We start from the raw sequence: 26,717 nt of genomic DNA, 5'->3' as shown, positions 1-26,717 counted from the left end.
CCCTCCACCATTTACATGTGAAGTCTCCACTCCAGTAACTTAAAATGGGACCTCATTTGAAGATAGGGTCTTTGTAGAACTAATCACATTTTTGAAAAAAGGCTCTAATCCAATGTGACTCATAAGAACAGAAAAACTGGACACAGGTGCCAGGAAGACTGGGCGGAAACAAAGGGACAAGATCAAGTGGAGAGAGGCCTGGTGCAGCTCCTACCTTCTGAGCCTTCAGAGAGCCAAACTTGTGAGCATCTTGATTTTGAACTTGTATGAGGCAAGGGATTTCTGTTTTTAAGCCACCAGGCATGTGGCATTTTGTTACAGCAGTCTAGCAAACTAAGGGACCTAGAGACAGCAGAGAAAAGCTGACACGTGAAAGGGACTTTTTGAGGACAAAAAGCACATCAGTTCTAGAAGCAAACAGACCTGGGTGAGGAGCCTGATGTTGCTATGATCCTGTGTAGTTCCTCCATCAAAACACTTAACCTCTCTGTACCACAATTTCTCACCTGTAAAACAAGATTGGAAGTATCTTCCTCCCAGGGTATTTTTAGGATTAAAAGTGAAAAACGGTCTTTGCTTACACAGCATCCCTAGCAGCCAGGCACCACCCCACTGTAAATTCTGATGCATAGGAGGCCCTTTTGTAAAACCAATGTGAAATACAGAGGCTGATGTAGCCTAGCTTTCTATGGGATTGCTATGGTAAACGCTTATCATCTCAGTTCTGTAGGCCCTGTTGAATTTATCCCACCCTTGCTCCTAATCTCTGACTTCCTGAAGACCTAAATGTTATGCTCTGAAGACTCTCTCCATTTGCCTGCCAGACCAGGACCAGGAGGGAGGGAGTTCTCAGACAGCCCCAGGGCCTGCCTCATACCACCTTCCTCTCAGGCCCACTATACATACAGCTGTGCATGTATTCACTACCAAAAACCTGCCGCCCCCCCCCACCGTTTGCATTTTTTGTTGGGTTATTTTAAAAAAATGATTTCTTAAATTCTCCCACTTCTACTCAAAAGTATCATAACACCACCAAATGAAAACTGCTCCCCACGAACCATAATAATGTTATATAATACAGTCCTATTTGTCCAGAAATGTGGGAAATCAGCTGTCTTAACTAACTGCCAATTCTGTTTAAGTCAGAGGCTAGTCTGGGCCACAGAGCAAGACCCTTCTCAAAAAAAAAATTTAAAAATCAAGAAATTTCTATTGGGGGGGGCGAAAGATCAGTGAAAAGGGGTCAGGCTACATTTGATGTGATATTTAAAAATTGAAGGGCTCAGACACAATTTTGCTTCCATATTCCCTATCAAAGCAAATTCTTTGCAATCTGGACATGATAGAACAAATGTAGTTAAAAGCTAAAATGCAGTTAAAATATAAAGCCTAAGATAGTTAAAGATAGAAAAAGAAAGCCTGGGTTTTAAATGAGTTCACGATTCTAGACCCAAATCAATTCTATCTCATGGGACTTGCAAATAAAAGAAACTGCAGATTCCATATTCCCTATCAAAGCAAATTCTTTGCAATCTGGACATGATAGAACAAATGTAGTTAAAAGCTAAAATGCAGTTAAAATATAAAGCCTAAGATAGTTAAAGATAGAAAAAGAAAGCCTGGGTTTTAAATGAGTTCACGATTCTAGACCCAAATCAATTCTATCTCATGGGACTTGCAAATAAAAGAAACTGCAGATGTAATAAAAAAAAAAACCACTACATAGTCCTTGAGATGAGCAAGTGCCCTCATTTTCAAAAAGTTCTTTCAAAAAAATCTGCAATTTCAGACCAATGCAATTGAAGTCAATTGTACAAAAGAGCCCAAATTACAATTGGTAAGGAAACATTCTAATTTTTTAAAACAATAATGTAAGTACAGATATGGCAGTATATTTAGGCTGCATTTAGGAACAGAACTCACTACTAAAATGGAATTTGTAAAAACGTTAGTGCCATATTTAATATTAATCATATTTTATCAACAGCATTGTCATCAAGCACAAATGAAGCCTTTCCTGTAAATGAAAACAGCTAATGGTCTTTCAAGGCAGTTTTTCTAAAAGCATAGAATGGCAGCAGCCAGGAGCCACTCCATTTGCCAACATGCCAAACAGATCAACCTTAGGAAGGGGTTGCTGTACCTTAAATCTTAATACCAGACTCCAAAAACCACCCAGTCCTAGGACTCAACAGCTGAGCTAGGTAACCATGTTATATTAGTTACTTTTGTGTTGCTGTAAATAAAACACCATGACCAGAAGCACTTTACAGAAGAAAGGTTATTTTGGCTTATGGTTCCAGAGGGCTAGATGTCCACAATGGGGAAGCCAGCGGTAGTAGGAGGAAACTGAAAGATCACATCTCAACCCCACACTGGAGGCAGAGAGAGCAAAGGAGAAGTGGGATGAGGATAGAAACTCTCAAAGCCCTCCCCCAGTGATACACTTCCTGAAGGTTCCATAACTTCCTCAAACAGGGCTAACCAACCTGGAACCAAGTGTGTCAAATACCTAAGCCCATGGAGAACATTTCTCATTCAAACCACCACACATCTTCTGGGATTTTCTGTAAAAGTAACCCAGTAAAATCTGCTTCTCAGGAGACAAGCAAGATTCTAAACCAACATGAGAAAGGGGTTTTTGTAAACCTTTGAACCTTTTGTAAACAATGGGACTGGGTTAGCTGGAGTAAGGGACTAAGGAAGAAAGGAGACAAAGCAGAAGCTGGGTGCGTCAGCTGTTCATTGAGTTGTTACTTAACACCCATGCTCAGCGAATGAGTGCATCAAGGGTGAGCTGGGTAACTGAGATGGAAGAGACTGAGGGATGCTGGCAGCCGGCAGCTCACAGGGACAGAGGCGAGGGAAGTAATGAGAGGCTGCTTCACAAGAAACAAAGCTTACAGACTATGGAATGAGCCCCAAGTTTGAAATACTCTGCCTGGCATTTGCTTCAAAGATCCAATGTGTCCCCAAGGGCAGAGGAGGAAGGAACATTATGGGCATGAGGCAATTTTGAAGCTGGGTGATGGAAGTACACAGAGGTTCATACTATTTATGCTTTCACGTATTTTGTTTCTTTCTTTTAAACCACTAGACACTCCCCAATTGATTCAAGTAAAAAGAAAAATACCAGAATGCTGACAGTGGCCCATAGGGCCCTTAATACTGCCTTGCCCCTCTTCTGCTGCCTCAGCTCCTTGGTCCCTCCCTCTTCATTGTTAATGAGTTCTTCCCACCTTAGAGCTTTGTAAGAGAAGCTTAATTGTCACTATCTAGATCTCCACAAGACTCACTTACCTTCTCAAAGCAGTGCATTCATTCATCACCCTGTTCAGAACTGCAACTACGACTCCTCAGCACCCTACAAGCATCTTTTTCTGCAGCAGAGCACCTTTAAACATACCAATTGACTTATTTGTCTTTGTCACTAAACTTTCAATTACCAAAGGGCAGGGAACTTTGTTCTGGAGAGTTCTATTTAGTGATTAGAACAATGCCTGCTACCCAATAAATGCAGGGTCATGAGCCTATGGTATGGGGGAGGAGCGGATGCTGCTGGCCTCAGTAACCGATCTCTTCCAATAGTGGGAGTAGTGAAGACCCATTTACTACTACCAACTCTTGCACTCAACAAAAGAACTAGGACAGCTGATTCTGAGTGAAGAGCTTAACATAGCTTGTCAGGTACTGCCTTCCTCCCTAACCTCTAAATAGAGATTTCATAACTTGAAGACATTTAAAGCTATTTCTGACTATAATAGCTTATGATATCACAAAATTCTTAACCAAACTCCTCCCAACAAAGGAATTTGTCTATAACATACTGTGCTGGATAGCTTTAGTGTCAACTTGACACACCTGGGTTGAGGGAGCCTCAATTGAGGAATTTCCTCTATTGGACTGGCCTGTGGCCATGTCTGAGAGGCATCTTCTTGATGAGTGATGTGGGAGGGCCCAGCCCAGCCCACACTGTGGGTGCCACCCCTGTGCAAGTGGGCCTGTGGTGCATAAGAAAGCAGGCTGAGCAGGGGCCAGGAGAGCAAGCCAGTAAGCAGCGTTCCTCCTTGGCCTGTGCTCCAGTTCCTGCTTCCAGATTCCTGTCCTGAGTTCCTACCTTGGGCTCCCTGATGAACTGCAACCCGGAAGTTGTAAGCTAAATAAACCCTTTCCTGCCCAAGTGGGTATTGGTCAGAGTGTTTTGTCACAGCAATGAAGAAACAAACCAGGACACATACCATTTAGACAAATATGATTCAAAATTTTCTCAAAACTAGGGCTTTATGATTTTTTGGGAAATTTTGGATGACAAATGTTCAAAATCAGTTTTATGGTTGGGGAGACTGTAGGCATCGGAACCCGTCAGAAGACCACTTAAGTGTGTGAAGACACTGCAAACAAAGCAATAGCCGGTGGGCTTCCTTCAGTATTCATAGCCACCTTCCACCACCAAGTCTGTCCTATGCACACCTTCACTGCACAGGACTGCAACTAGGACAAACTACCTGTTTGGGGCACGGTTTTTATGATCTCAAAAGTATTCTAGGTGTGTGCTCCACTCAGTCCTTTCAAGACAAAATTTGGGGAAATCAGAAGCAGAATAAAATCTCACAAAAAGCTGGGAAATCATCACCTCAAACCCTAAGCATTTGCAAGCATGAGAAGGGGATTATCCATCTCGACTTCAACAATGTTATTAGTTTGATCTATTCACAAGTAATTGTCCGGCAATGGACTGGAGCTTACAGTGTAAGTGCCACTGGGAGTCTAGATGACCTTCCCAGGGCTGCCTGAGGCTAAACTATTTATTCAAGGTAGAAATGGATAGGCTCCCCAGCTTCCATCCCCCCTCCCCCCAACCTGGCTAGAGGTTTTGAGACGTTCTGCCTGAGGAAACAGTGCCACCTGGAGGATCTCCATTTTAGAGAAATCCTTTTCTAACACTGACCATGGGTCTGGTCAGAAATTCAAGATTTCTATCAAATCACCTCAGGTTTAGGTCTTACCATTTGAACAACTTTCCTGTTTGTAACCATCTTGGGAAAGCCTTCTTGAATTTCATTTTTCAAGGCCATTTGTACAATCCTGGTTATTCTTTGGTAAGAAGTTTCTCCCACTTGGTCACAGATCCCTCACTCCCATAACGGACAGGCTTTCTAAAGGGTTCTACTGCCATGTGAATCAGGTGCCCAATCAGAACAGGTGCTTCCAGGGCCACATGAGAGAGATCAGACTACAACTGCCATGTGTCCAATCAGATGATTCATCCCTAACCAGAATGAACACTGACTTACCAGCTATCAACTCATTGGTCAGGGAGGATGAAGTTTGTGTGCCAAAGCGTACAAACCACTCATGAGGGGAAACAGTCCCCGAGGACTGAGCAACCAAGGAACTATAAGGTTTTCTGTGTAACTGAAGGGAGGGCAGGAATGAGAAGCATGGTTTTCAGTTCTGAGATCCACCTCCAAACTGCTGTACCTGTCAAGCAACAGGAATAGCTTCTACGAACAAAAGCAATCTGTTCCTTGTAACAGCCCATGAAGTATTTAGTTCAGTTCTTTCCCCCTGGCTCCTCATTCTCTCAATTGCTGAGAAAAGAATGCTACCGCAAATTGTGTGAATTTTCAAAAACAGGTCTTTTCTTCACCTGTACAAACGGTCCCGCCTCTCGAAAAAGCCCACTTCTTTATTCCTAAAAGAAAAAGCCACAGCTGGTTCAGACCATCCATCCCACATGCACAGTACAAAGAATGTCGATAGCTTTGTTTTGTTTTAAAAAGTCTTTTAAAATTAGTTCTGTGAAAAGAAAGCCTAAACAAACAGGACTTACTTGATTAAAGGGACTGAATCAGGACTACAGGAGGGCGAAGGCAGAGAATATTGGAAGACAGGAGGAAAAACAATTTGACACTGCAGAGTACAGCAAGCCCACCGCACTGGTCATCCTTGGAGAGCACCTGCTGGAAAGCACATAAAGAGCACACCTCTCGCCTTTTCTGAAAGGGAAACTGTAAGAGGAAGAGGTACAGCCTAGACTACAACCCAGGAGAACATAAATATACCTCTGAAGACTACAAAGTAAAAACAAAGCTAATCTGAAAGACCATCTATGCGCTGGGGAAACTCCTCAGTAGGTGAAGTGCTTCTATGCAAGTGTGAGGACCAGGGGCTGAAGCCTCAGCACTCATACCAATGCCGGGCAGACATGGAGTCCCACCTGCAACCCCAGCGCTTGGGAGGCGGAGACAGGATCCTCAGAACAAGCTGGCTAGCTAGACTAGCTAATTTGTGAGCTCCTAGTTCAAGGGAGAGCACTGCTTCCATATATGAGATAGCGACCAAGGAGGACACTCAACAGCAATCTCTGGCCTCAACACACATGAACACACACACATACACACCATACACATACACATATGCAAAATAAAGAGCACCTATGTGCAACAAATAATGGCCTGGGTCACACAACCTAGTGATGGATCTTATGCACATACAATCCAAAGGAATACTGGCAATTTATAGTCTTTACATTTGACAAGGCACAGAAAGAATGGTACTTCAGAATGAGGGGCAAGGAATCCCACCAACGAAACAAAATTTAGCTGCAACAGCAAAACATGACAAAAGGACTTCTGAGAAATATGAGCAGTCTTAGGAAGGTGGTGGCCTGTCATGGTGGATCACTCTCACAACTGTAGCACTTGGGAAGACTGAGGGGAGGACTAAGAGTGCAAGGCCAGCCCAAACCACACAGCCAGACCCTATCTCAGAAACAGACAAGTCCAGGGGCCTTCGATGAGGGCCATGAACGTCAATAAAAAGAAAAACACGTAAGAAAATTTGGTTTTCAGGGCAGGAGATGGCTGCGTAGTTATGAGCACTGGCTGCTCTTGCAGAGGACCTGGGTTGAGTTCCCAGCACCCTCATGGTGGTTCACAACTCTAGTTCCATGGTATCCGATACCCTCTCTTCTGGCCTCTTAGCATGAAGCATATACATGGTCCACGTACATGCAGGCACAATACTCATACACATAAAAATAAATCTTTAAAAAAAAAGAAAATTTGATTTTTCTCTTTTCCAGAGCTTATGTTATTAAAGACACTTACTCTTATCTCTCAAAGTCATTATTTACTGGAAAGAAATATTACAAGAGGTCACCCTAATGCCCACAAGGCCAAATAAGGTGTCCCTAGACCCCACAAAAAATAAAAATAAGAAATCTCACCAATTCTGTATCCTAACTTTGGAATCTCCAAAGCCACGGTCTAAAATTACAATGTATACAGTTCTCAAGGGCCCCTGAAGCAGCAGTTGCATATTTAGTGAGGGAGAGAGGGACAAAGTCAATCAACTGAGCTGTATCACTGGACTTTTCTTCTGTTTCCCTGCACCACCCCTGGTGCTGGGAATCAAACAGATATCCTATCTTAATATCCAGTTCTTCAAAAAAGTTTCAATAGACCAGGAGGTAAGAAGTTCTGTGTGAAGCCAAACTTCCATTGATACATTGGTTCACCAAAACCAATGGGCAATTCCAAGAAGTTTAAGGGAATAACTACACCAAAGGGGGAATCCACAGTCAAGAGAAGGCTTTCTCAGGAAGGCACCACTATTTAATCTTAGCAAGGGCAGCCGCTCTTCTTTCTGTGTTCTGGAACAAGGCACGGATTAAAGATTTGACTTCACTGGAGGAGAAGGCAGTTGCCAGGGGTCCCTTGCCATCTGCCCACCTGCAAAACAGAAGACAGAATTCTATTTGCTATCATGTCTCCGTGCATAAGCGAGATTTTTAAATTTCTTTATCCAAATGCTTAAACGGAAATAAATCCTGAGTATCCTCCCTCTTTAGAGCTCTACCCATCCACTTCTCATGTCTCTGCCCCCGGCTGCATCTGGCATCAGCACAGCCAGGAGACTAGACATGAGGGTAAGGCTCAATCTCTACTCTGAATTTGATAATTATGATTATACTCTCTTAAGCCTTGGGTTGGATAAACATTTTTTTAAAATGAACAACAGGGACTAGAGAGATGGCTCAGCAGTTAAGAGCACTGGCTATTCTTGCAGAGGACCCAGGTTTGGCTCCCAACACCCACATGGCAGCTAACAACCACCCATAACTCCAGTCCAGGTTATTCAACGCCCTCTTCTGGCCCCTACAGGCATTACATACATAGGCATACTTACATACATGGAGGCACAGACACTAAATAAACACTCTTAAACATAATGCTTAATCTTACACTACTGCACTCCCTACAGAAATACTAGTTAATAAAAAAAAAAATGGTTTGATGTTGAATATTTTAAATAATAAATCACTTCTCTGCTAAGTGGTTTTTTGTTTTTGTTTTTTTTTAATTGCAGTGCCAGGGATCAAATCATTGTTAAAATGCATCATCCACTAAATGAGCAAAAACTTCAATCCAGGTAAGAAGAATGTATTCATTATAAATGCCAGAGCATTTGTACTATGTCACATGTTCAATCAAAATAATGAGTGAAAAGTATGAGTGAGCTCTGTACTACGACAGATAGCAAAAAAGGCCCCTGTACTGCTACTAAACAAGAAACTGAGCAATATTAGGAAACAGAAGGGCCAGAGATGTAACAGTGGTGGAGGACCTGCCTACCATGCATAAGACTCTGGGTTCAATAACCCTCATCAGAGGGTACAGGCAGGCACTACAATTGACAGTCCTATTATAGAAAATATAAACGCACCGATCTCCAATTTCTTGCAAGCTAGCTTGTAGCATTAGCATCAATTCCTTGAAAGGCATCCATTTTGACACATAGATTGGAACCTCTTCTTGGTATTTCTTGTTCTTGTTTTCATCAGAGAGAGGTGCAAATACTTGAGGTCCTTCATCCATCACTGCTTTGCATAAGGAATACAATCTATCACCATCCTCAGTAGAAATATCCTAGTTTTGTAAAAAGCAAACATAACAGAATAGTCAGCTTAGTTGTAGGCAATGGCAGGGGAGATGGTTGGTGCAAGCTGTCCAGGTGAAGTCAGGGACATTATGTTTTCTAACCAGTTTAGTATACCTTCCCAGACACTGGATTCATCAGCTCTCTGAAAATATCCCTGAATGTAAAATGACACAAAATATGTTTGAACAGATTGCCAGTAATTTAGTGCACCTGCATAAAAGAACCCATGTCTCCAGCAGAATGTGGTACAGCTTGCTGCGACTGAGGGAATATTACTACTACAGATAAAGGCTTTGTCGGTGTATGCTTTTGAGGTATTAGCTAGCCAAGTCTGGGCAATTTTCTTTGTAGGATCACACACAGTACACTCAATTGTACAGTGCGTTGGCAAAGTGGTACTTGTACAGGCTGTGTTCATTTTATGAAATTAGTTTATCTGCAAAGTAAATGACTCCACACTAAATAATACATCTTGGGACCACTGCCTAGTTTCTAATTTCCTAGTTCATAATTTAGTTGCTAGACTGAGAAGCAGTACCCATTTTCATACCTAGGTATAGAGAGAGTAACAAGTCTTCAGAAAAACAGAATTAGGACAAGACAAACATAACAATGTGAGCTAGACATGAAACATGGATAATTTTCACCATCTGCACTGTTTAAAAATGAGACTTCCGCATCACTTTCTTAATAAAGTCACAACATAGGGTAAGACTTGCATCTCAAGCCTGGTGAAAAATCTAATGGCCCTTACCTCTAGAGCAGTAATTTTGCCAATAACCTCAGAAATGGCCGTATTTAGTAAAGTCCCCATTGCCTTGCAATATATACTCACTGGCAGGACACCCTGCCACACAATCCCAAGTCTCTTCAGCTGGTGCAGGACCTGTCGGAAGAATGCAGCTATTTACACACAAGAGATGACTACAATTCACATTTTCTAGATTTACATGTACCATTTTATGTGTGCAAAGAAAGAGAGGTTATGTAAAAGGAAGGTCTCCAGCACTCTATGCCTCCTGAATTTAATTAACCTTGGTGACAGCCTTGAGAAGAAAAGCACTCATCCTGAAGACAGGAAAACTGCAGTAAAAAGGCAAACCCACAGAGGAAGCAGTAAATACAATCTAACATACAGACATAATGGAACTTTTTTCAGCCACAAAAAATGAAGTTATGTTGTTGGCAAGAAAATGAATGCAAGTGGAGAGACAATTATTTTCCATAAATTAAGCCTGTCTCAGAAAGTCAAGTATCATGTTTTCTCTCATTTTGGGTCACAGATGTAGACCCATAAAATATGTGTATATGCCACAAAGGCAAAGCAAAGCTGTCTAAGGAACAAAGGGAAGGCTGGGGGTGGGAGTACTATACTGTAGGGAGACGCCCTCCTACAACCCAGCACCACATACACTGAGTACACACCAATGGGAGGAGGAATCACTTGATGAGAGGCTACATTTTTTCTTAACATTGTATTTCTGTATCCAGTGATGTATTTTTTTTTAATTTAATAACCACTTGATTAGAAGAAGCATTTCATTACAGCATTAACATATTCAATAACAATTTCCAGAGCAAGGATATATCTCTTTCAAAAGTGGCTGTAAATTTTTAGGTTCACAGTTGGATTAAATTTCCCACATACTAGTTCATGGATTAACACCACTACTGAGACAATGTAAAGACAGTTTCCAATTATCCTGGTTGTACAGAGAAAGTTCTTAAACATGGCTGAAGAAGGTATCTAGATTTTCCAATAGACAGTGTAAGGAATCAGCTTCTAGGTAGGGTGAGGGCATCTAAAGAGAGAGACCAATTTCAGGGCTTGTGACAGCCTCCCACCTGCCGGATTGCTTTACATGCTGCAGAATAATTCTCTTCATCATCCATGTTTGAAAAACTCCTAGCACTTGATAATCTTTCCAGAAGTTCACCTTTCTGTGCCCGCATTTGAGCCAAAAAACACTCTGTTCCTGTAATGGGAAAACAAAGAACTACAGAACCTGTTAGATCCTACACTGCAAAATGAGGGTAGGCGAGGAGACAAACATACACCACACAGCTGTTCTGTGTGGAAACAACACTACAAAACATCAAGGAGCTGCTCTAGGGACACTGCAACGATCCCTTTAAAAATTCATTAAATTTAATCTTTGACAATTTTACACATGTATGCATTCTGACTGTAAAACAGTCACTTCTAAATACACTTAGCCAGTCTCTCGGAGCCTACTCTCAGGGTAGTATATTTTTCTCAATAGTTTGCCTAGAATGTGAGTCAGCTAAGACATAACTTGTAGAGAGAAGAGCTACCTCCTATCCTGATCTAGTTCCATCACTGATGGGGAAAGCTAAGTGAGCCGGATGGCCTCTACGTTCCTCAGGGCGCTGTTATAATGAACACACCAACCTACCCTGCACTTCACTTCTTTTGAGTTTTAGTAATTCCAAGCAAAACTTAAGGAAGGTAAAAGAGAGAGCTGTCCTGGGGTTTACAAAAGAACAAGTACTAGCATGGTGAGCTCTTAGCAGTGATGCCATCAGAGCCGACACTATATGGATTTTATGTGTCTTTCTCCTGACAGAACTCTGATGTGATGGATTCAATGCACACTAGCAATAAAGTATGCTAAAGTATCATAACATCCAGTCATGAAAAGGCAATGCTTCCACAAAGACTGCATTCATTTTACAGAATTGCATACTACAAACCTTTGCAAATTAGAAGACCTCCCACTTTCCAATACTAAAGACCATAACCTAACTTTAAACCACCTCATTCATAAATTACTAGACTGTGCAGCTGTATAAATCACATGCTTTCCTAAATGTGCAGTATCAGTTACCAAGTCTTCTGAAGCCAGGTACAAGATCCACAAAAGTAGCAGTGCCACCACAAAGAACCGGGGCAAGACGTAATCTGAACTGATGACCCAGGGTCAGCAAGTGGTGAGCAATATACATGCAGTTGTTATGGTGGATGGCAGCCAACTGGGGAAGTTTTTGAAGGTTCTCCCTAGGCCAAGAGGAAGGGTAGAAAAGGAAAGCACCTGTTACTGAAGTCAAGCTTGGCAGAAGTCACGACTCCTCTACAGTCTCATCCCTGCACTAGCCTCACAATCAACTGTGTAGATGCTGCACATAACAAAATGTGCTGTCATCATTCTCACTCTCCTGCAGTTAGCTGTTCCAGCTGAGTGTGGCCTTAGCCTACAAAACTATCCCTGTGATGGGCTGGTGAGATGGCTCAGCGGCTAAGAGTGCTTGCTGCTCTTGCAGAGGACTTCAGCTTGGTTCCAGCACCCGCCAGGTGACTCATAACTACCTGCAATTCCAGCTCCAGGAGATCCGATGCCCTGCTCGCCCCTACAGGCACCCGCACACACATGCATACAGACACAAAGACACAGGCATAAATAAGTAATAAATTTTTAAAATTATTTCGCTGGGCGTGGAAAGGCACACCTTTAATCCCAGTACTTGGGAGGCAGAGGAATCTCTGTGAGTTCAAAGATAGCCTAGTCTACACAGTGAGTTCCAGGTCAGCTGGGGCTACAGGGAGACCCTGTCTCAAAAAGACCAAAAAAAATTTATTTATTTATTTTATTTTATACATGTATTGCCTACATGTATGTAAATGTACTTATGTCACACAATGCCCACAGAGGTCAGAAGAGGGCATTAGGTCCCCTGGAACTGAAGTTACAGATAGTTGTTAGCTGCCATGTGGGTGCTGGGAACTGAACCCAGGTCCTCTCTTAACCACTGAGCCAACTTTCCAGCCCCATAATTTTTTTTTTTTTAAATATGGAACACTTCACAAATTTGAGTGTCATCCTTGCACAGGGGCCACACTAATCTTCTCTGTATTGTTCCAATTTTAGTATATGTGCTACCGAAGTGAGTACCCCATAAATTTTTAAAAAACCTATCTCAGTGAAAAACCAAGGAAATTAAAATGTGTATCTGTGTCAACTCTTAGCACAGAAAACCTAGAACTGTGTATTGTCCTTGAAATTTAACTCTGCTAAGTCTGTGGAAATACAGGTTTCCTTCCCTTTTCCAAACGTTTATTTCATTTACATAATGAAACACTTAAATTTTCTAATTCACTCGTTTTGAAAGCTGGCTACGATTAGTTACATGGAAAAAATTTTAATATACAGATGCTTGGACTTCACTCCAAACAAATTAAACCACGAGTCTGAGAATTAAAACAGGGCATTTTTCACTTTTTAAAATCTTCATGAATGATTTTAATTTTTATCCAGGTTTAATTTTTCCATATATATCAAGTCTCTACCAAGCTCAGGAAGAAATCTTAATGTTTTTGTTGTAGATCCACTAGCACCATTCAATTCATACCTTCTGCCTTGCTGACTGAATGTTGACCTAGGCGAGAGACCAGATCCAAGACAGATGTCCCCATTCCAATCTTTTGAGGGGGCTGAAGGGATAGCTTGGTTGGTAAGGTGCTTGCTATGCAAGCATGAGGACTTGAATTTAATCACCAGAACCCACTAAAAAGCTGGATATAGTGGTATGTGTTTGTAATCCCAGTGCTGAGAAGTCAGAGACTGGAGGATCCCTGGGGCTCAGCCTCATCTACTTGGCTAGCATCAGGCCAATGAGAGAACTTGTTTTAAAAAAACAAACAAATAGGGCCACACACCTTTAATCTCAGAGGTAGAAGGATCTCTGAGTTCCAGGTCAGCTGGGGCTACATAATGAGACCCTGTCTCAAACAAACAAACAACAAAAACCTAGGTCTCCTGAGGAACAATATCCAAGTTTGTCCTCTAGCCTCCTCACACATTCACAAAAAGAATCATTTGTGGGACTCAGGGAAAGAAAAGAAAAAAAAAAAAAAATCCCACAAATACATGAGTCTTACACCAGTTCTAGAGGCAGGGCTTAGACAAATATATCTACTTGGGAAGGTCCCTAAGTGATTTTAAAATAATACCAAAGCTGACAGCCATAACCTGAGACAACAGCTCTCAAAGCTCTCAACAGCTCCCTTGACTAGCAACATAAGCAGCTCTTAGAAACTTGTTAAAGATGGGGGGGGGGGGGATGGGAGGGGTCTTCCAATCCCAACTCCACTGAATGGTGGGCTTGAGATCCAGCATAGCAAGATTTCCAGGTGATTCTAACGCACAAGAAAAATTTATGAAGTGGTGTAGCACAAAGTTGGCAAGATCATACAAAGGGAAAAGAGCAAATTCCATAGCAGTGGGAAATGTTCCTGAGCCACAGAACCTTCAAGTCAACTGTTTCTGAATTCCTAAGGAAAGGCCATCTGAATGGTTTTCACTTTTCTTCTGCTTGACCATTAAATAAAGTGAGATAAGAATTTTAAATCACAGCAGAGAGAATACATATAAAAATGTTTACAATAAATGAGCTCTCTTTTACAATAGAAATAACACATAAACTTAGGGGGGTTTTTTGTTGCTGTTTTTTTTTTGTCTTTTTGAGACGGGGTCTCCCTGTAGCCCCAGCTGTCCTGGAACTCACTATATAGACCAGGCTGGCCTCACACTCACAGAGATCCACCTGTCTCTGCCTCCCAAGAGGTGGGAGTGCACCACCACGCCTGGCTAATAAGCTTAGTTTTTAAAATCATCTGAACTCAAGGGCTGGAGAGATGGTTTAGCAGTTAAGAATGCTGGCTGCTCTTCCAAAGGACCCAAGTTCAGTTCTCAGCACCAACACTGGGTGGCTCACAACTGCCTATGTAACTCCAGCTCCAGCGGGTAAGATTCCCTCTTCTAGTCTCCTTGGGCACCTGTACTCACATGTGTGTGTACACACACACACACACACACACACACACACTTTTAAAATAAATTATTTTTTTATTTTTATGTGTATGAGTACATTGCCTGCATGTGTACAGTGCACCTATGTCATGCAATGCCCGCTGAGATCAGAAGAGGGTGTCAGAGTCCCCTGGAACTGGAGTTACATATGATTGTTAGCCACCATGTGGATGCTGGGAATCAACCCAGGGTCCTCTGCAAGAGCAGCCAGTGCTCTTAACCGCTAAGCCATCTCTCCAGCCCCCTAAAAATGTTTTTTTTTTTTTTAAATCATCTGAACTATTCAAAACACTAAACTAAAAAAATACTTCAAGTAATACACTCAATTTTTATTTCCTTTGAAAGCAGAAAGAGTCCTTAAGGGGGCTGGAGAGATGGCTCAGCAATTAAGAGCACATACCACTCTTCCAGAGAACCCAAGTCCAATTCCCAGCACCCACATTGGGCAACTCCCAACTACCTGTAACTCCAGCTTCGTGGGATCCAATGCCCTCTTCTGATTTTCATGGGCACCCACATGCATGTATACTTAACACACACAGACACAGATGCACATAAATAAAAATAAAACAGATCTTTAAAAAAAGAAAGCAGAGCCCTTAGCTATGGAATAGCTTTGCTAACATATTACTAAAACATTTATAAAAATCTTCCAGAACATTCCATTTGAATTAACAGAAAAAGAACTAGAGGCTTCAGAGCTGAGTAACTTTTCAAATTAATATTAAAAGAAACCTTTAAAACTCAAGACATCAGGTTAATACAGGCTGATGCTAAAATGAGTGCCTGACCAACCTTCACAATGACATACTACCTTTGTGTGGCATGTCGTCTGCAGAACCACAAATGCCAAGGGAGAAAGCAATATGGAATGTCGACCTTTGTGAATTTTTTTTAACCAAAAAGTAAGGCAGTTCTGAAAATGCCTAGGCACTAAAAACTGGACAAAGTCCTCTGAGCTTCTAATTTGTGCTTCCTAATATACTGCAAGATTACTGTGCCCTTATTAATAGTAAATGTTTATAACCTTGTAAATACCTTAGCTTGCTGCATTTTTATTTTGAATTTTAGTAAATATCTTTGGTGGACATATAAAGTGTCAAGCATTTAAGAGAGCATATAGAGAGGAGATACTTACTTGTGATATGTTGGCACAACATCATGGAACAAATGGAAAATATTCCTCACTGAGTAGAAAAGCTGGACAGCACTGAAAATAAAGCAAGTATTTAAGAAAAATGCATCAAAAAATTAAACCAGGTATACTTTAGTGAAGATCATCTATTAACCTACAGCTGCTTGGTCAGTGCTGGAAAGCACCATGAATCTCGATGGAAATATATTCAACTAGTATTTACTAACAAAATTGAACTTCATTTCTAAAAACCTGGATATACTAAGAATTTTCAGACAGCAGCATTCAACCCAAGGCCTCCTTCCCATTTATCCGTGTGTGCCCTGCCGGTACAGAGTATCCTTCAGTAGCAAATGGAGCTAAGCCTCGAGCAAATGTCACCTACTTACGATGCATTCTGCAAAGGGCACGGTATCAATAAAGGCACTCACTCAGGTCTTTTAGAACTGGTCTGACTTTCAGCTTTCACCTCTTCACCTTCTTCCCCAATGCAAAGAGATGAATCAACATCTTCTAAGACAGAATCTAGCCTTCAAGAATTTTGCCCTTTAAATATGGTCTTCAACCCACCTAAAGATTATTATTAAGATACATTTAAGGGACAGGGGATACAGCAGTGGTGGAGCTTGCCCAGCATACACAAGACCCCTCAGGGAGTTTGGGGGGGAACATTGAGAGGCGGGCAGAAAAAAACCTTTTAACCAAAATGAACTTCAAAAGATCAAATATATGTAATCTAGCACTCAGTGGCTGAGACAGGAGGAAGGACCCAAGTTTCAGGACAACCTGGGCTACAGAGTAAGACCTCACTCAAAAAAATCAAATAAACATCAAAAGAGAGCAAATATAAGATTTGTGTCATCTAACTCCAAACTCCATATAACAGTATCTTAACCTATGCACCTTGAATAATTCAGAGAAATTCCACTAATATTTAGAAAAATAAATCATGGTGGCTCCAAAACACAGCAGTTACTAGTTACCATAATATTTAATCAAATTAATGTATTTTATCTTGATTTAATATATTGTCACTTAAAATTTGATAATGGGTAAAAGGGCACATGTCTTCCTTGTCTGTTAAAGACCGTAACCAAGGGCTGGAGAGATAGCTCACAATTGCCTGTAATTCCAGCTCCAGGGAGATGTACTGCTTCTGGCCTCCGAGGGCACCTGTACTCATGGTAAACATAGCCACACACCGACAAAGATACAGACACAGACACACATATCTAGAAATAATAAAAATAACATTTTTAAAAAATTTTTTACAAGTGGAATAAATGTCTCTAAGCATCCAGTATACAAAAACAGTGTTTGGCATTTGTTTTCTCAAAAGAAAAAATTTAAATACTGCCATGCATCCCTACCTTCTGATCTGATATACATGAGGAAATAGTGACTACTATGTTTATCTTGCCAAGAGAGCATATACTTCATTTATAAAGAAACAGGTATTTTCCACAGAGCTGGTAAGATGGCTCAGCAGGTAAAGGCACTTGCTACATAACCCTAGTGACCCAAGTTCAATTCCTGGAACCCACATAAAGGTGGAAGAAAAGAACCCACTCCACAAAGTAGTCCTCTCCTCTGTGTGCACACCATGACATGCACACACACACACACACCCCACATGCACACAAAATAATGTGTATTTTTCTTTCTACTTATAATTAATACTACATATTCTGTCTACAGCAACCTAAATCAAAGGGGTGTTTACACATGGAGACAAACTGCAGATCTGAGGATACGACTAAGTCAAGCCCAAAGTCAAACTGTTTTCTACTATGAGGATGAGGAGTGAAAAATGGCTAAACACAGATTCAAACTCAACAGGCTTTTATAGACCGGCTCCGCAGTCACCTTTGGCTCATCTGCCATTTTCTTCTCAGGAGCTGCTGCTGCTGCTTTTTTTTTTAGTCTTTTTGAGACAGGGTCTCCCTATAATCCCAGCTGGCCTGGAACTCACTATGTAGACCAGTCTGGCCTTGAACTCACAGAGATTCGCCTGCCTCTGCCACCCAGAGTGTTGGGATTTGGCAGGAGCTTCTTCTTAAAGAGCAGGGAAGAGATTCAGTGGATGTGAAATAACGGGGTACCCCGAACACAGTATATATTAGAAGAAGCCTTCTTAAAAGGGTGAAGCCAGATCTGTGATATGCTCCATTCTTTTCTTTCCACATTTGAGTGCTTAACAAATAATTACTCCTTCAGCATGTATAGCAGAGTGCGTAGGGTTTGTTGGGGGAGGGGGAGGCATGGATTGGGGAGTCTGGATGTGAGAAATATCGTATGAAATTTTAAAAGCTCAATAAAATTTTTTTTTTTTTAAATCATTTTACAGCACCATGGAAGAGGGGGTAGAAAGAAAGAACGCAAGAGCCAGATGATGGGGAGGAACACTCTAAAATGCCATCTTCTGGACATGACATGACCACTGCCCTCATGAATTCACAGCAGCTGTGGCTAACGCCACAAGACCTGCACAAATCAAGCCCATCAACATTCCAGCATGGATGGTGGAAGGGCTGTTGAGGCCCCACCTTCCCTGAGGAGCCAGCAGCAGTTAAGGGCTACTAGGGGAAGGTGGGGGGTCATTTCTCTTCAATGGCACAGCTACTAGTAAGCTGCCCTTGCTCCAGTCAGTAACTCCACACCTGTACTTACACAAGCGCCCTAATTAAATTCAGAGGGTCACAGGAAAAAAAAAAAAAAAAAAAAAAAACATGAAGCAAGAGGGAGACGAGTTGGGAAAAAGGGTTCAAAAGGAGTAGGGGGTGCTAACAAGCTACTGAACGGTGTATATGACCAAAACACATTATTTAAGTATGAAACTATCAATGGACAAATAAAAAATATTTTTAAAAAATAACCATGGTAATGCTGGGTGTGGTGGCTCAGGCCTTTAATCCCAGCACTTGGGAGGCAGAGGCAGGGAAAAAAAAAAGACCAAACAAACCGACAAAAGATAAAAGGCCAAGAGAACAAGTTGGAGCATAATATAGGGTAACTACATTTTAGTATTTCTTCTTTGACAGTTCCATACATGTACACAATGTATCTGGACCTTACCCACTCCCCTAGCTCCTCCCACCAATGTCCTCAGCATACCCCCTCTCAACTTCAAATCCTCTTTTCTTTGTGTAGAACTCACTGGGTCCTGTTAGTGCTGCCCATACGCATGGGTGTGGGGCCATGCCCTGAAGAATGGACAACCTCAATAGCCACAGCCCCAAAGAAAACACTCTCCTTCCCCAGCATGCTGTGCAGTGAGCTGAGAGGGGAGGTTCTCAGACCCTCCAGCTCTAGCAGGCCCCACACAGTGCTATCATTTATGATATAACTACTGCTCAATAATAAACATTTGAGCATTAATCATTTTTAGGGTAGTATTCTACATCCTTCCACTGTGCTTTTTTTTTTTTTTTTTAAATATTTAACTTTTTTTTTGAGACAGGGTCTTCCTGTAGCCCCAGCTGTCCTGGAACTCACTATGTAGACCAGGCTGGCCTTGAACTCACAGAGATCCACCTGCCTCTGCCTCCCAAGTGCTGGGATTAAAGGCATGGGCCACCACGCCTGGCTATGTGTATGTGTGTATTGCCTGCATGTAGGTAAGTGTACCCACGTCATATAATGCCCGGGGAGGACAGGAGAGGCTGTCAATCCCCTGGAACTGGAGTTACGGACAGTTGTTAGCTGCCATGTGGGTGCTGGGATTTGAATCTGGGTCTTCTGCAAGAACAGTCAATGTTCCTAACCACTGAGCCATCTCTCCAGCCCGCCACTGTGCTTTCTTATGTAACATTATTACTTTTATCACAGACAGCAAAAACTAAACAAAAAGTAGATTACTAAAAAGTAATTAATTTTTCATGTCAAATAAACCTACATATTATCAACCCATATGGATGCATCTACTTTTTTTGTTTTGTTCTGCTTTTCTGGGTCTTGTTTATTTGCTTTTTAACAGAGGGTTTTTTGTTGTTGTTGTTTTGTTTGGTCTTTTTGAGACAGGGTCTCCCTGTAGCCCCAGCTGTCCTGGAACTCACTATGTAGACCAGGCTGGCCTTGAACTCAGAGATCCGCCTGCCTCTGTCTCCCAAGTGCTGGGATTAAAGGCGTGCACCACCACGCCCGGCCACAGAGGGTTTTATTATGACTCCAAGCTGGCCTGGACCTTGCTAATTAGGCCAGGCTACCTCAAATTCACAATTCTCCTTATGTCAGCCTTCCCAGTACTAGGTTTATAAACATGAGCCAATGCACCCAGCAGGTTTTTACACCTTGTTCAACATCTCTGTTACTGTAAGTAAAAGTTAAAGAGCAATCTTTATCTGTACTGCACTGTCTTTCTAGAAAAAAATATTAATAGAGCTGGGCATAATGGTACATGGCTTTAATACCAGCACTCAGGAGGCAGACACAGTTAAAGGTAGTCAGGGCTATAGAGTGAGGCCCCGTCTCAAAAAAGACTCAAAACCCCAAATTAGAGATAATTTTCACAATACACCTTACACCAAGTTACTGCCATGTTTAGGCAGCTCGGAAGGCTTACCATTGATCACTACTAGTTGTTGCCTCTAGCAAAGTCTGATAGGCAAGCTCCATTAATTTCTTCACAGACTCACTGATGCGACACGTGGGTAAAGAAAAGGAATGAGGGTCCAGTGAATTTTCATGCTCTAAGTTCACAGGTTCATTGAACTCCGTTTTACACGCCGTCTGTACTTCTAGCTTGTTATCCACATCAGGACTGGGTAAGTCTGGCAGACTTACCTTAGAATCAGGAGTAATCTAAGATTCAAATACAGAAATGAGGTGTGGCAGAATAATTCAAATGTACACATACAGCAAAAAATAAAGGCGCTCACTGCTTCCATGCTGATGAAAGCTGTGGTTCCCGGAGGAATTAGAAGGGCTATAGTACATGCCACTGAGAAATTGGCATACTCGTTTACTGTGGAATTCTTCTAAGCATTCAATCTTGAAAAAGCAAAGCTTTGGGGTAACTGAAAACACCTTCAAATATCATCTTTCTCAAAATAAACAATGGGATTATCAAAGCCAGTATAACTATTAACTACTAACAAATTACATCAGGTACAGGTGTAAATTTAGTCTAAGAAAAAGCTAATTCAAGGCCAGTTGTGACAGCACAAGCCTTTATAATCCTGGCTTTCAGTGAGTTTGAGGTCATCCTAGTCTGCACAGTACTAAGTTCTAGGCCAGGCAAGGCTATCCAGTGAGACCTTGACTTAAAAAGTTTTTTTAAAGAAAAAACAAAAGCGAGAAAGAGGAGGGCGGGGAGGGGAAAAGGGAAAAGAAAATAATTCAGACTACTTAAAAAGAAAAAAATCAGGGGCTGGAGAGATGGCTCAGCAGTTAAGAGCACTGGCTATTCTTACAGAGGACCCAGGTTTGAATCCTGGCACCCACATGGTAATGTCTGTAACTCCAGTTCCAGGGGATCCAACACCCACTTCTGGCCCCTGCAGGCACTACACAACATGGGTGCGTGTACATACATGCAGGCATAACACTCATACACATAAAAATAAAAATAAAAAAATAAAAAGGGGCGGGGCATGGTAGCATACACCTTCAGTCCCAACACTCAGGAGGCAGAGGCAGGAGGATCTCTGAGACAGAGGCTGGCCTTGTCTACATAGTAACAGGCCAGCTGGGACTACAGGAAGACCCTGTCTCATACCCTCCCACACACCCAAAGTCTCTGTAACAAGATCCTCTCAAGATCCCACCCATTAACCCTTTGATGCTATACCACCCTGTTCCTTGACTGGTTTAAACACTGCAAGTGGTAACTCAGGAAGAAATCATTACAGTTATCTTTCTTACTACAGCTAAGTATGCTAAGTTGAATAAAAGGATGCATAATATTTAAACTCAAGTCTGGTATTACTAGTGATTCTTTTTGTTTTGAGATAGGGTCTTACTATGTAAACCCAGGCTAGTATGAACTCATGATCCTTCTGCCTCAGCCTCCCAAAAACTGGGATAAGAGGTCTGGGCCACCATGCCTGACCTACTGAATCTTAACTATAAGTAATTTGCTGGAAATATTTTAACATAATTTTAGAAGTATTGTAAGTCAAAGCCTTAACTTGTATATGCTTTAGCACAATGAGATTTTGTTGCCTCTGGGATACTGTTATAGTCTATGTTTTGTTTAAAGTTTTTCTCAGAAACCTAGGGCTTCAGTATCTAAATCATTTGCCACATTAAAAGGCAGCTCTTTCAGCATTAGAGCTATAAATGAATGTTATCTACAGGGAACACAATCTAGCTTTAGTTATAAGGATATGTTTATTATGGAGCTAACGTTTAAGAGCTACTTTGGAACTGCTTCTCCATTTCCTACAGTGCTGCTCCAACAACAGAGCTCACCAATTCATGCATGCTTGGATGGAGCGGAGAGCCTGGGCCTCCAGGCAGTCTCTTCGGAGCTTTGGGTCCACCGTGGTTTTTATGTGCTTTGGTCAGAAATATAAAGTAAGCACCTTGACTAAACTAAGGAATTTAAAAATTGACACCTACAGTGAAGAACACGGAGTTTTGCAAGACTGATATAGCAGGTCATCTCAAACCAATTATGACTGCCAAACTCACTTCCCAAGTACCTGTTAGGAGCACTTCATTCCCCTGGTATGGTTGGAAGGGATTATGATCTTTTGAGTAAGAAAACAGTCACTTAAGAAAAAAAAATTAGGAGCCAAGATAGCTCAATGATTAAGCGCAATTGCTACTCTTACAGATCCAGGTTCAGTTCCAGCACCCAAAACAGGCAGCTCTCCATTCCAGGAGATCTGACATCCTCTTCTGGCCATGTAAGCACACACACACATGGCTGACACTCACTTGGACACACATGCACGCACAGGAATAAAGCTTAAATAAAAAAGGGCGGGGGGAGCCAGGTGGTGTGGTGACGGTCTAATTCCATCATGTGGGGGGCAGAGGCAGGTGAATCTCTATGAGATCAAGGCCAGCCTGGTCTACATACAGAGTTCTGAGTTCTAGGCAGGCTGAGGGTAGGGAGATCTTGTTTTTTTTAAAAAAAATAGAGTCCAGCACCTCAGAAACACAAAAAAAAATGGCTGGGAAATCTGCCGGTAGACTGCCTTAGTCTGTTTTGCTTCAAGTAATTCCTGACATTTACCAAATATTGTTTTATATATGTATATTTAAAAAGCACACAATTATCAAAGGTCAAAGAATGAATTATTCTTCATGTACATTAATCAGTTCACTGCCTTGTAAGAAACTGATTATAACCACCCCTCTTTGCTTAGAAACACTTATTTTTATTTATGTGTACGTATGTGTGCAGATGCCCAGCAGCTAACTTCTTCCTGCAGGATACAATCTCTGGGCATAATAAAGTCCAAACATCATCACAAAGTTGTGCACTAAAACCTCAAGTAATGAAGACGAGAATAATCTATGCTTGATTTCAAAAACAGCAACCCACTGTACTTACACTTTCTCCATTTAGAGTTTCTTTCACATGTATTATTTTTCCTAGACTTCACAATACTCAAAGAAGGTGATATGGGGACCACTTTAAAGAGGGTAAAACAAATGCTCCAAAGATGAGTTATTGGGTCTCCAGGAGCTCAGCCACCGTCACTCCTTTCTACTTTACCACGTCGCAAAAATGAGCCACTTCCCGTTCACAACATAATAAAGCCCTGGTACCTGTACAGTGTTGTGAATTTCAGATGTCATTAGATTTCTGGCTGCCACGATCACATCCTGGCACTTCTTATTAGCAAAATGAGAATTGATATTCCGAGCATATTTCAGCAAATCGGTAGTATCTCCTTTTAAAAATCTCATCTCCTTTAGGGACTTTTCAAAATCTTCAGTAGATTGTATGATCTGACAGAGAAGGACATGAGGAAAAAAAAAAGAATTAGATACAGTTATCCCTCAGTATGTTTAGGGGGTTGGTTCCAGGACATCGCTCAGAAACTACAATCCATGGCGGTTGGAGAGATGGCTCAGCAGTTACAAGCACTGGCAGCTCTTCCAGAAGACCCAGGTTTGGTTCCCAGCATGGCAGCTAACAACTGCCTATAACCCCAGTCCAGGGGATGCAATGCCCTCCTGACCTCTGCAGGCATTGCATAACACAGGTGCACTTGAATGCATGCAAGCAATACATTCATACACATAAAATAAAAAAAATATTTTTTTTAAATTTCAAACCAAATGTAATAAAAAGTGAGAACCAAGATGGTCACTTAGATCACAGGCAATTACTAGGTTTAAAAACACTGCGCAGTCTCCCAACAGTACTGCAAAAGTATCTTCAACAGAATTACCCATCTCTGGTAAAGGGGCAAATAATATCCTTATTTTAGCATTCAAGCAAACAAGAGCTACTACACATGATATAGATGTAAAAAAAATATATTTAATAAGAAGATATACTTCCTCAAAGAGAAATGAAGTTACAGAGAACTTGTTTCTGCTCCTTTTTAGTAGTTGTCTTAAGGGTGTAATGTAGGAACAAAAGATCCTCAAGGAAAACTCCAGGGTCCTAAAGCCACTTCTCTCTACCTCCTCATACTGCTTCAGCTTGCTGCTGTTTGTCGGAATGGAGTAAACCAAGCAGTTTTTGATGAGGCACTCAGACAGCTCTTCCCAGATCACATCGCCAAGCATTTCAGCCAACATGAGCGCAGGTGTTTTTTCATTTTCGAGTTCAATGTCAAGAGGCAAATCTAAATTCAAGAGAAAGTTTTAAACAAGAAACTATTCACAGTCCTGATACATTAAGTTCCCTAGTTTCTTTAAATCATAAAATTTTAAGATGGGAAAGAAAACGCAGGTAATTCTACAGCCGTTTCAAGACTGTGACAATGCATGACAATTATGATTATTCTATTTTCACTGCTCAAATGAATCCTGCCCACTTGTCTTGTTGCCTGTATTCTGTAATAAAGATTACACCACCTACCACCATGCAATCATCTACTCTTAAGCTGAGTCTGATTATATGACAAGCACTCAGAGACCATGCATCCAACGTTAAAACTAGTTTGAAACAAAATCTCACTTTTTAACAATAAAAAAACAAAAATTAATTTTTTTAAAGCCGTACTTTCCCATCTGTATTTAAAGAGTTAGCGGATGTACTAAGCACAGCACCAACAAACATCACATGCAGCACTGCCCAGTCTGCCAAGCTCATGTCAGCAGCTCCACTTTAGTCATCTCACAGTTGGTTTTTGCACCATACTTTGAAAGCATTTATATTTAAAATATCGTATTAATCATGTAACTAATAAATAGAAGCCTCAACCAGCTAAATGGCTCAGGGGATAAAAGAGCTTGCTCTGCAAGCTCGGAGATCTGAGTTCGATCCCTAGAACCCACAAAAAGTTGGAAGGATAGAGCCAACTCTACAAAGCTGTCCTCTGACTTCCACAGGCACACAGAGAGACATACACGGATAGAGCTACAAAGCTGTCCTCTGAACTCCACAGACACACAGGTGTACATGCATTAATAATAAATTTTATTTAATATTTATTTAATTGATAAATAATAATAAATTTAAAAGGAAAAAGCCAATAGTCCAAGCTAAGCATGGTGTGACACTCATATTCCCTGCTCTCAAAAGGCTGAGCAAGAGGATCACAATTTGAGGCCAACCTGGGTTAAATAAAATACTGTCTCAAAAAACAACAGAAATCGGACTGGGCATGGTGGTACACGCCTTTAATCCTAGCACTCGGGAAGCAGAGGCAGACGACCTCTCTGTGAGTTCAAGGCCAGCCTGGTCTACATAGTGAGTTCCAGGCCAGCTGAGGCTACAGGGAGACCCTGTCTCAAAAAGACAAAAAAAAAAAAAAAACAAAAACAGAAATGGGACTGGAGAGATGGCTCAGCAGTTAAGAGCACTTGCTGCTCTTGCAGAGGACCCAAGATCAGTTCCCTCAGAGTTATCTATAATTCCAGTTCCAGGGGATCCAATGCCCTCTTCTTTTATGGGCACCAGGTACATGCATGGTGCTCATATGTACATGCAGGCAAAACACTACTATACATAAAATATAAATAAATCTTAAAAAGAAAAAAAAAGTCACAAATTCCACAGTGAATGTAGATACAATCTGCTATAATGAAGTAGAATTCAAAAGCTATTTGCTTATTGTATAAATACAAATTCTTAAGATATGAAACATTTTCAAGAAATGTATTTGTAAACAAACTGCCCAAATCAGTCACCTCAAATCAAAGGTCAGTAAGAAATGTGTGGCCAGTTATAACATGGATTCTTTGTTTGTTTTTATTTTGTTGGTCTTTTTGAGACAGGGTCTCCCTGTAACCCCAGCTGGCCTGGAACTCACTATGCAGACCAGGTTGGCCTTGAACTCAGAGATGCACCCCGAGTGCTGGGATTAAAGGCGTACACTACCATGCCCAGCTACAAAATGGATTCTTGCACAAAGAGAAAAATCATTTTTGGATAGACAGATGGAAAAAGGATCTATTGTTATTTTTATTAAATTTATTAATAAATTATAAGGAAGACATTTAAATGTTTTTAGGGTTTAGGTTTTTAAAAATATTTATTGGCCAGGTGTGGTGGTGCATGCCTTTAATCCCAGCACTCGGGAGGCAGAGGCAGGCGGATCTCTGTGACTTCAAGGCCTGGTCTACATAGTGAGCTCCGGGACAGCTGGGCTACAGGAGACCCTGTCTCAAAAAGGCAAAAAGAAAAGATTTATTTTTAATTATGTGTATGTGTGTGTAGGTAATGTGCACACATG

At 41.3% G+C, this 26,717-nt stretch overlaps 1 protein-coding gene and 1 non-coding gene across 4 annotated transcripts in view; both read right to left on the bottom strand.

The window, feature by feature from the left end:
* Nucleotides 1-6,472: 6,472 nt before the first annotated feature.
* Nucleotides 6,473-26,717, bottom strand: part of Zw10 (zw10 kinetochore protein) — a 31,951-nt gene continuing 11,706 nt past the window's right edge. Inside the window, exons 8-16 of one of the 3 annotated variants that reach the window (XM_029563384.1) lie at nucleotides 24,499-24,662; nucleotides 23,632-23,814; nucleotides 20,471-20,709; nucleotides 15,913-15,984; nucleotides 11,796-11,965; nucleotides 10,792-10,922; nucleotides 9,782-9,832; nucleotides 8,731-8,933; nucleotides 6,473-7,736 (exon numbers count right to left, since the gene is read on the bottom strand). In XM_029563384.1, the coding sequence (XP_029419244.1) occupies nucleotides 7,616-7,736; nucleotides 8,731-8,933; nucleotides 9,782-9,832; nucleotides 10,792-10,922; nucleotides 11,796-11,965; nucleotides 15,913-15,984; nucleotides 20,471-20,709; nucleotides 23,632-23,814; nucleotides 24,499-24,662 (1,334 nt within the window). In that variant the 3' untranslated portion in view covers nucleotides 6,473-7,615. Of the gene's footprint in view, nucleotides 7,737-8,730; nucleotides 8,934-9,700; nucleotides 9,833-10,791; nucleotides 10,923-11,795; nucleotides 11,966-15,912; nucleotides 15,985-20,470; nucleotides 20,710-23,631; nucleotides 23,815-24,498; nucleotides 24,663-26,717 lie in introns of all 3 variants that reach the window. The other 2 variants (XM_029563385.1, XM_008832748.3) reach the window with 2 other exon arrangements.
* Nucleotides 12,751-12,857, bottom strand: LOC115070312. The gene has a single exon (XR_003849486.1). It is a non-coding gene; the product is annotated as a U6 spliceosomal RNA (small nuclear RNA).

This window comes from Nannospalax galili, unplaced genomic scaffold (genome assembly GCF_000622305.1).
Source record: "Nannospalax galili isolate Female #2095 unplaced genomic scaffold, S.galili_v1.0 scaffold335, whole genome shotgun sequence".
NCBI lineage: Eukaryota > Metazoa > Chordata > Mammalia > Rodentia > Spalacidae > Nannospalax > Nannospalax galili.
This window is presented reverse-complemented; position numbering and strand designations above follow the sequence as displayed.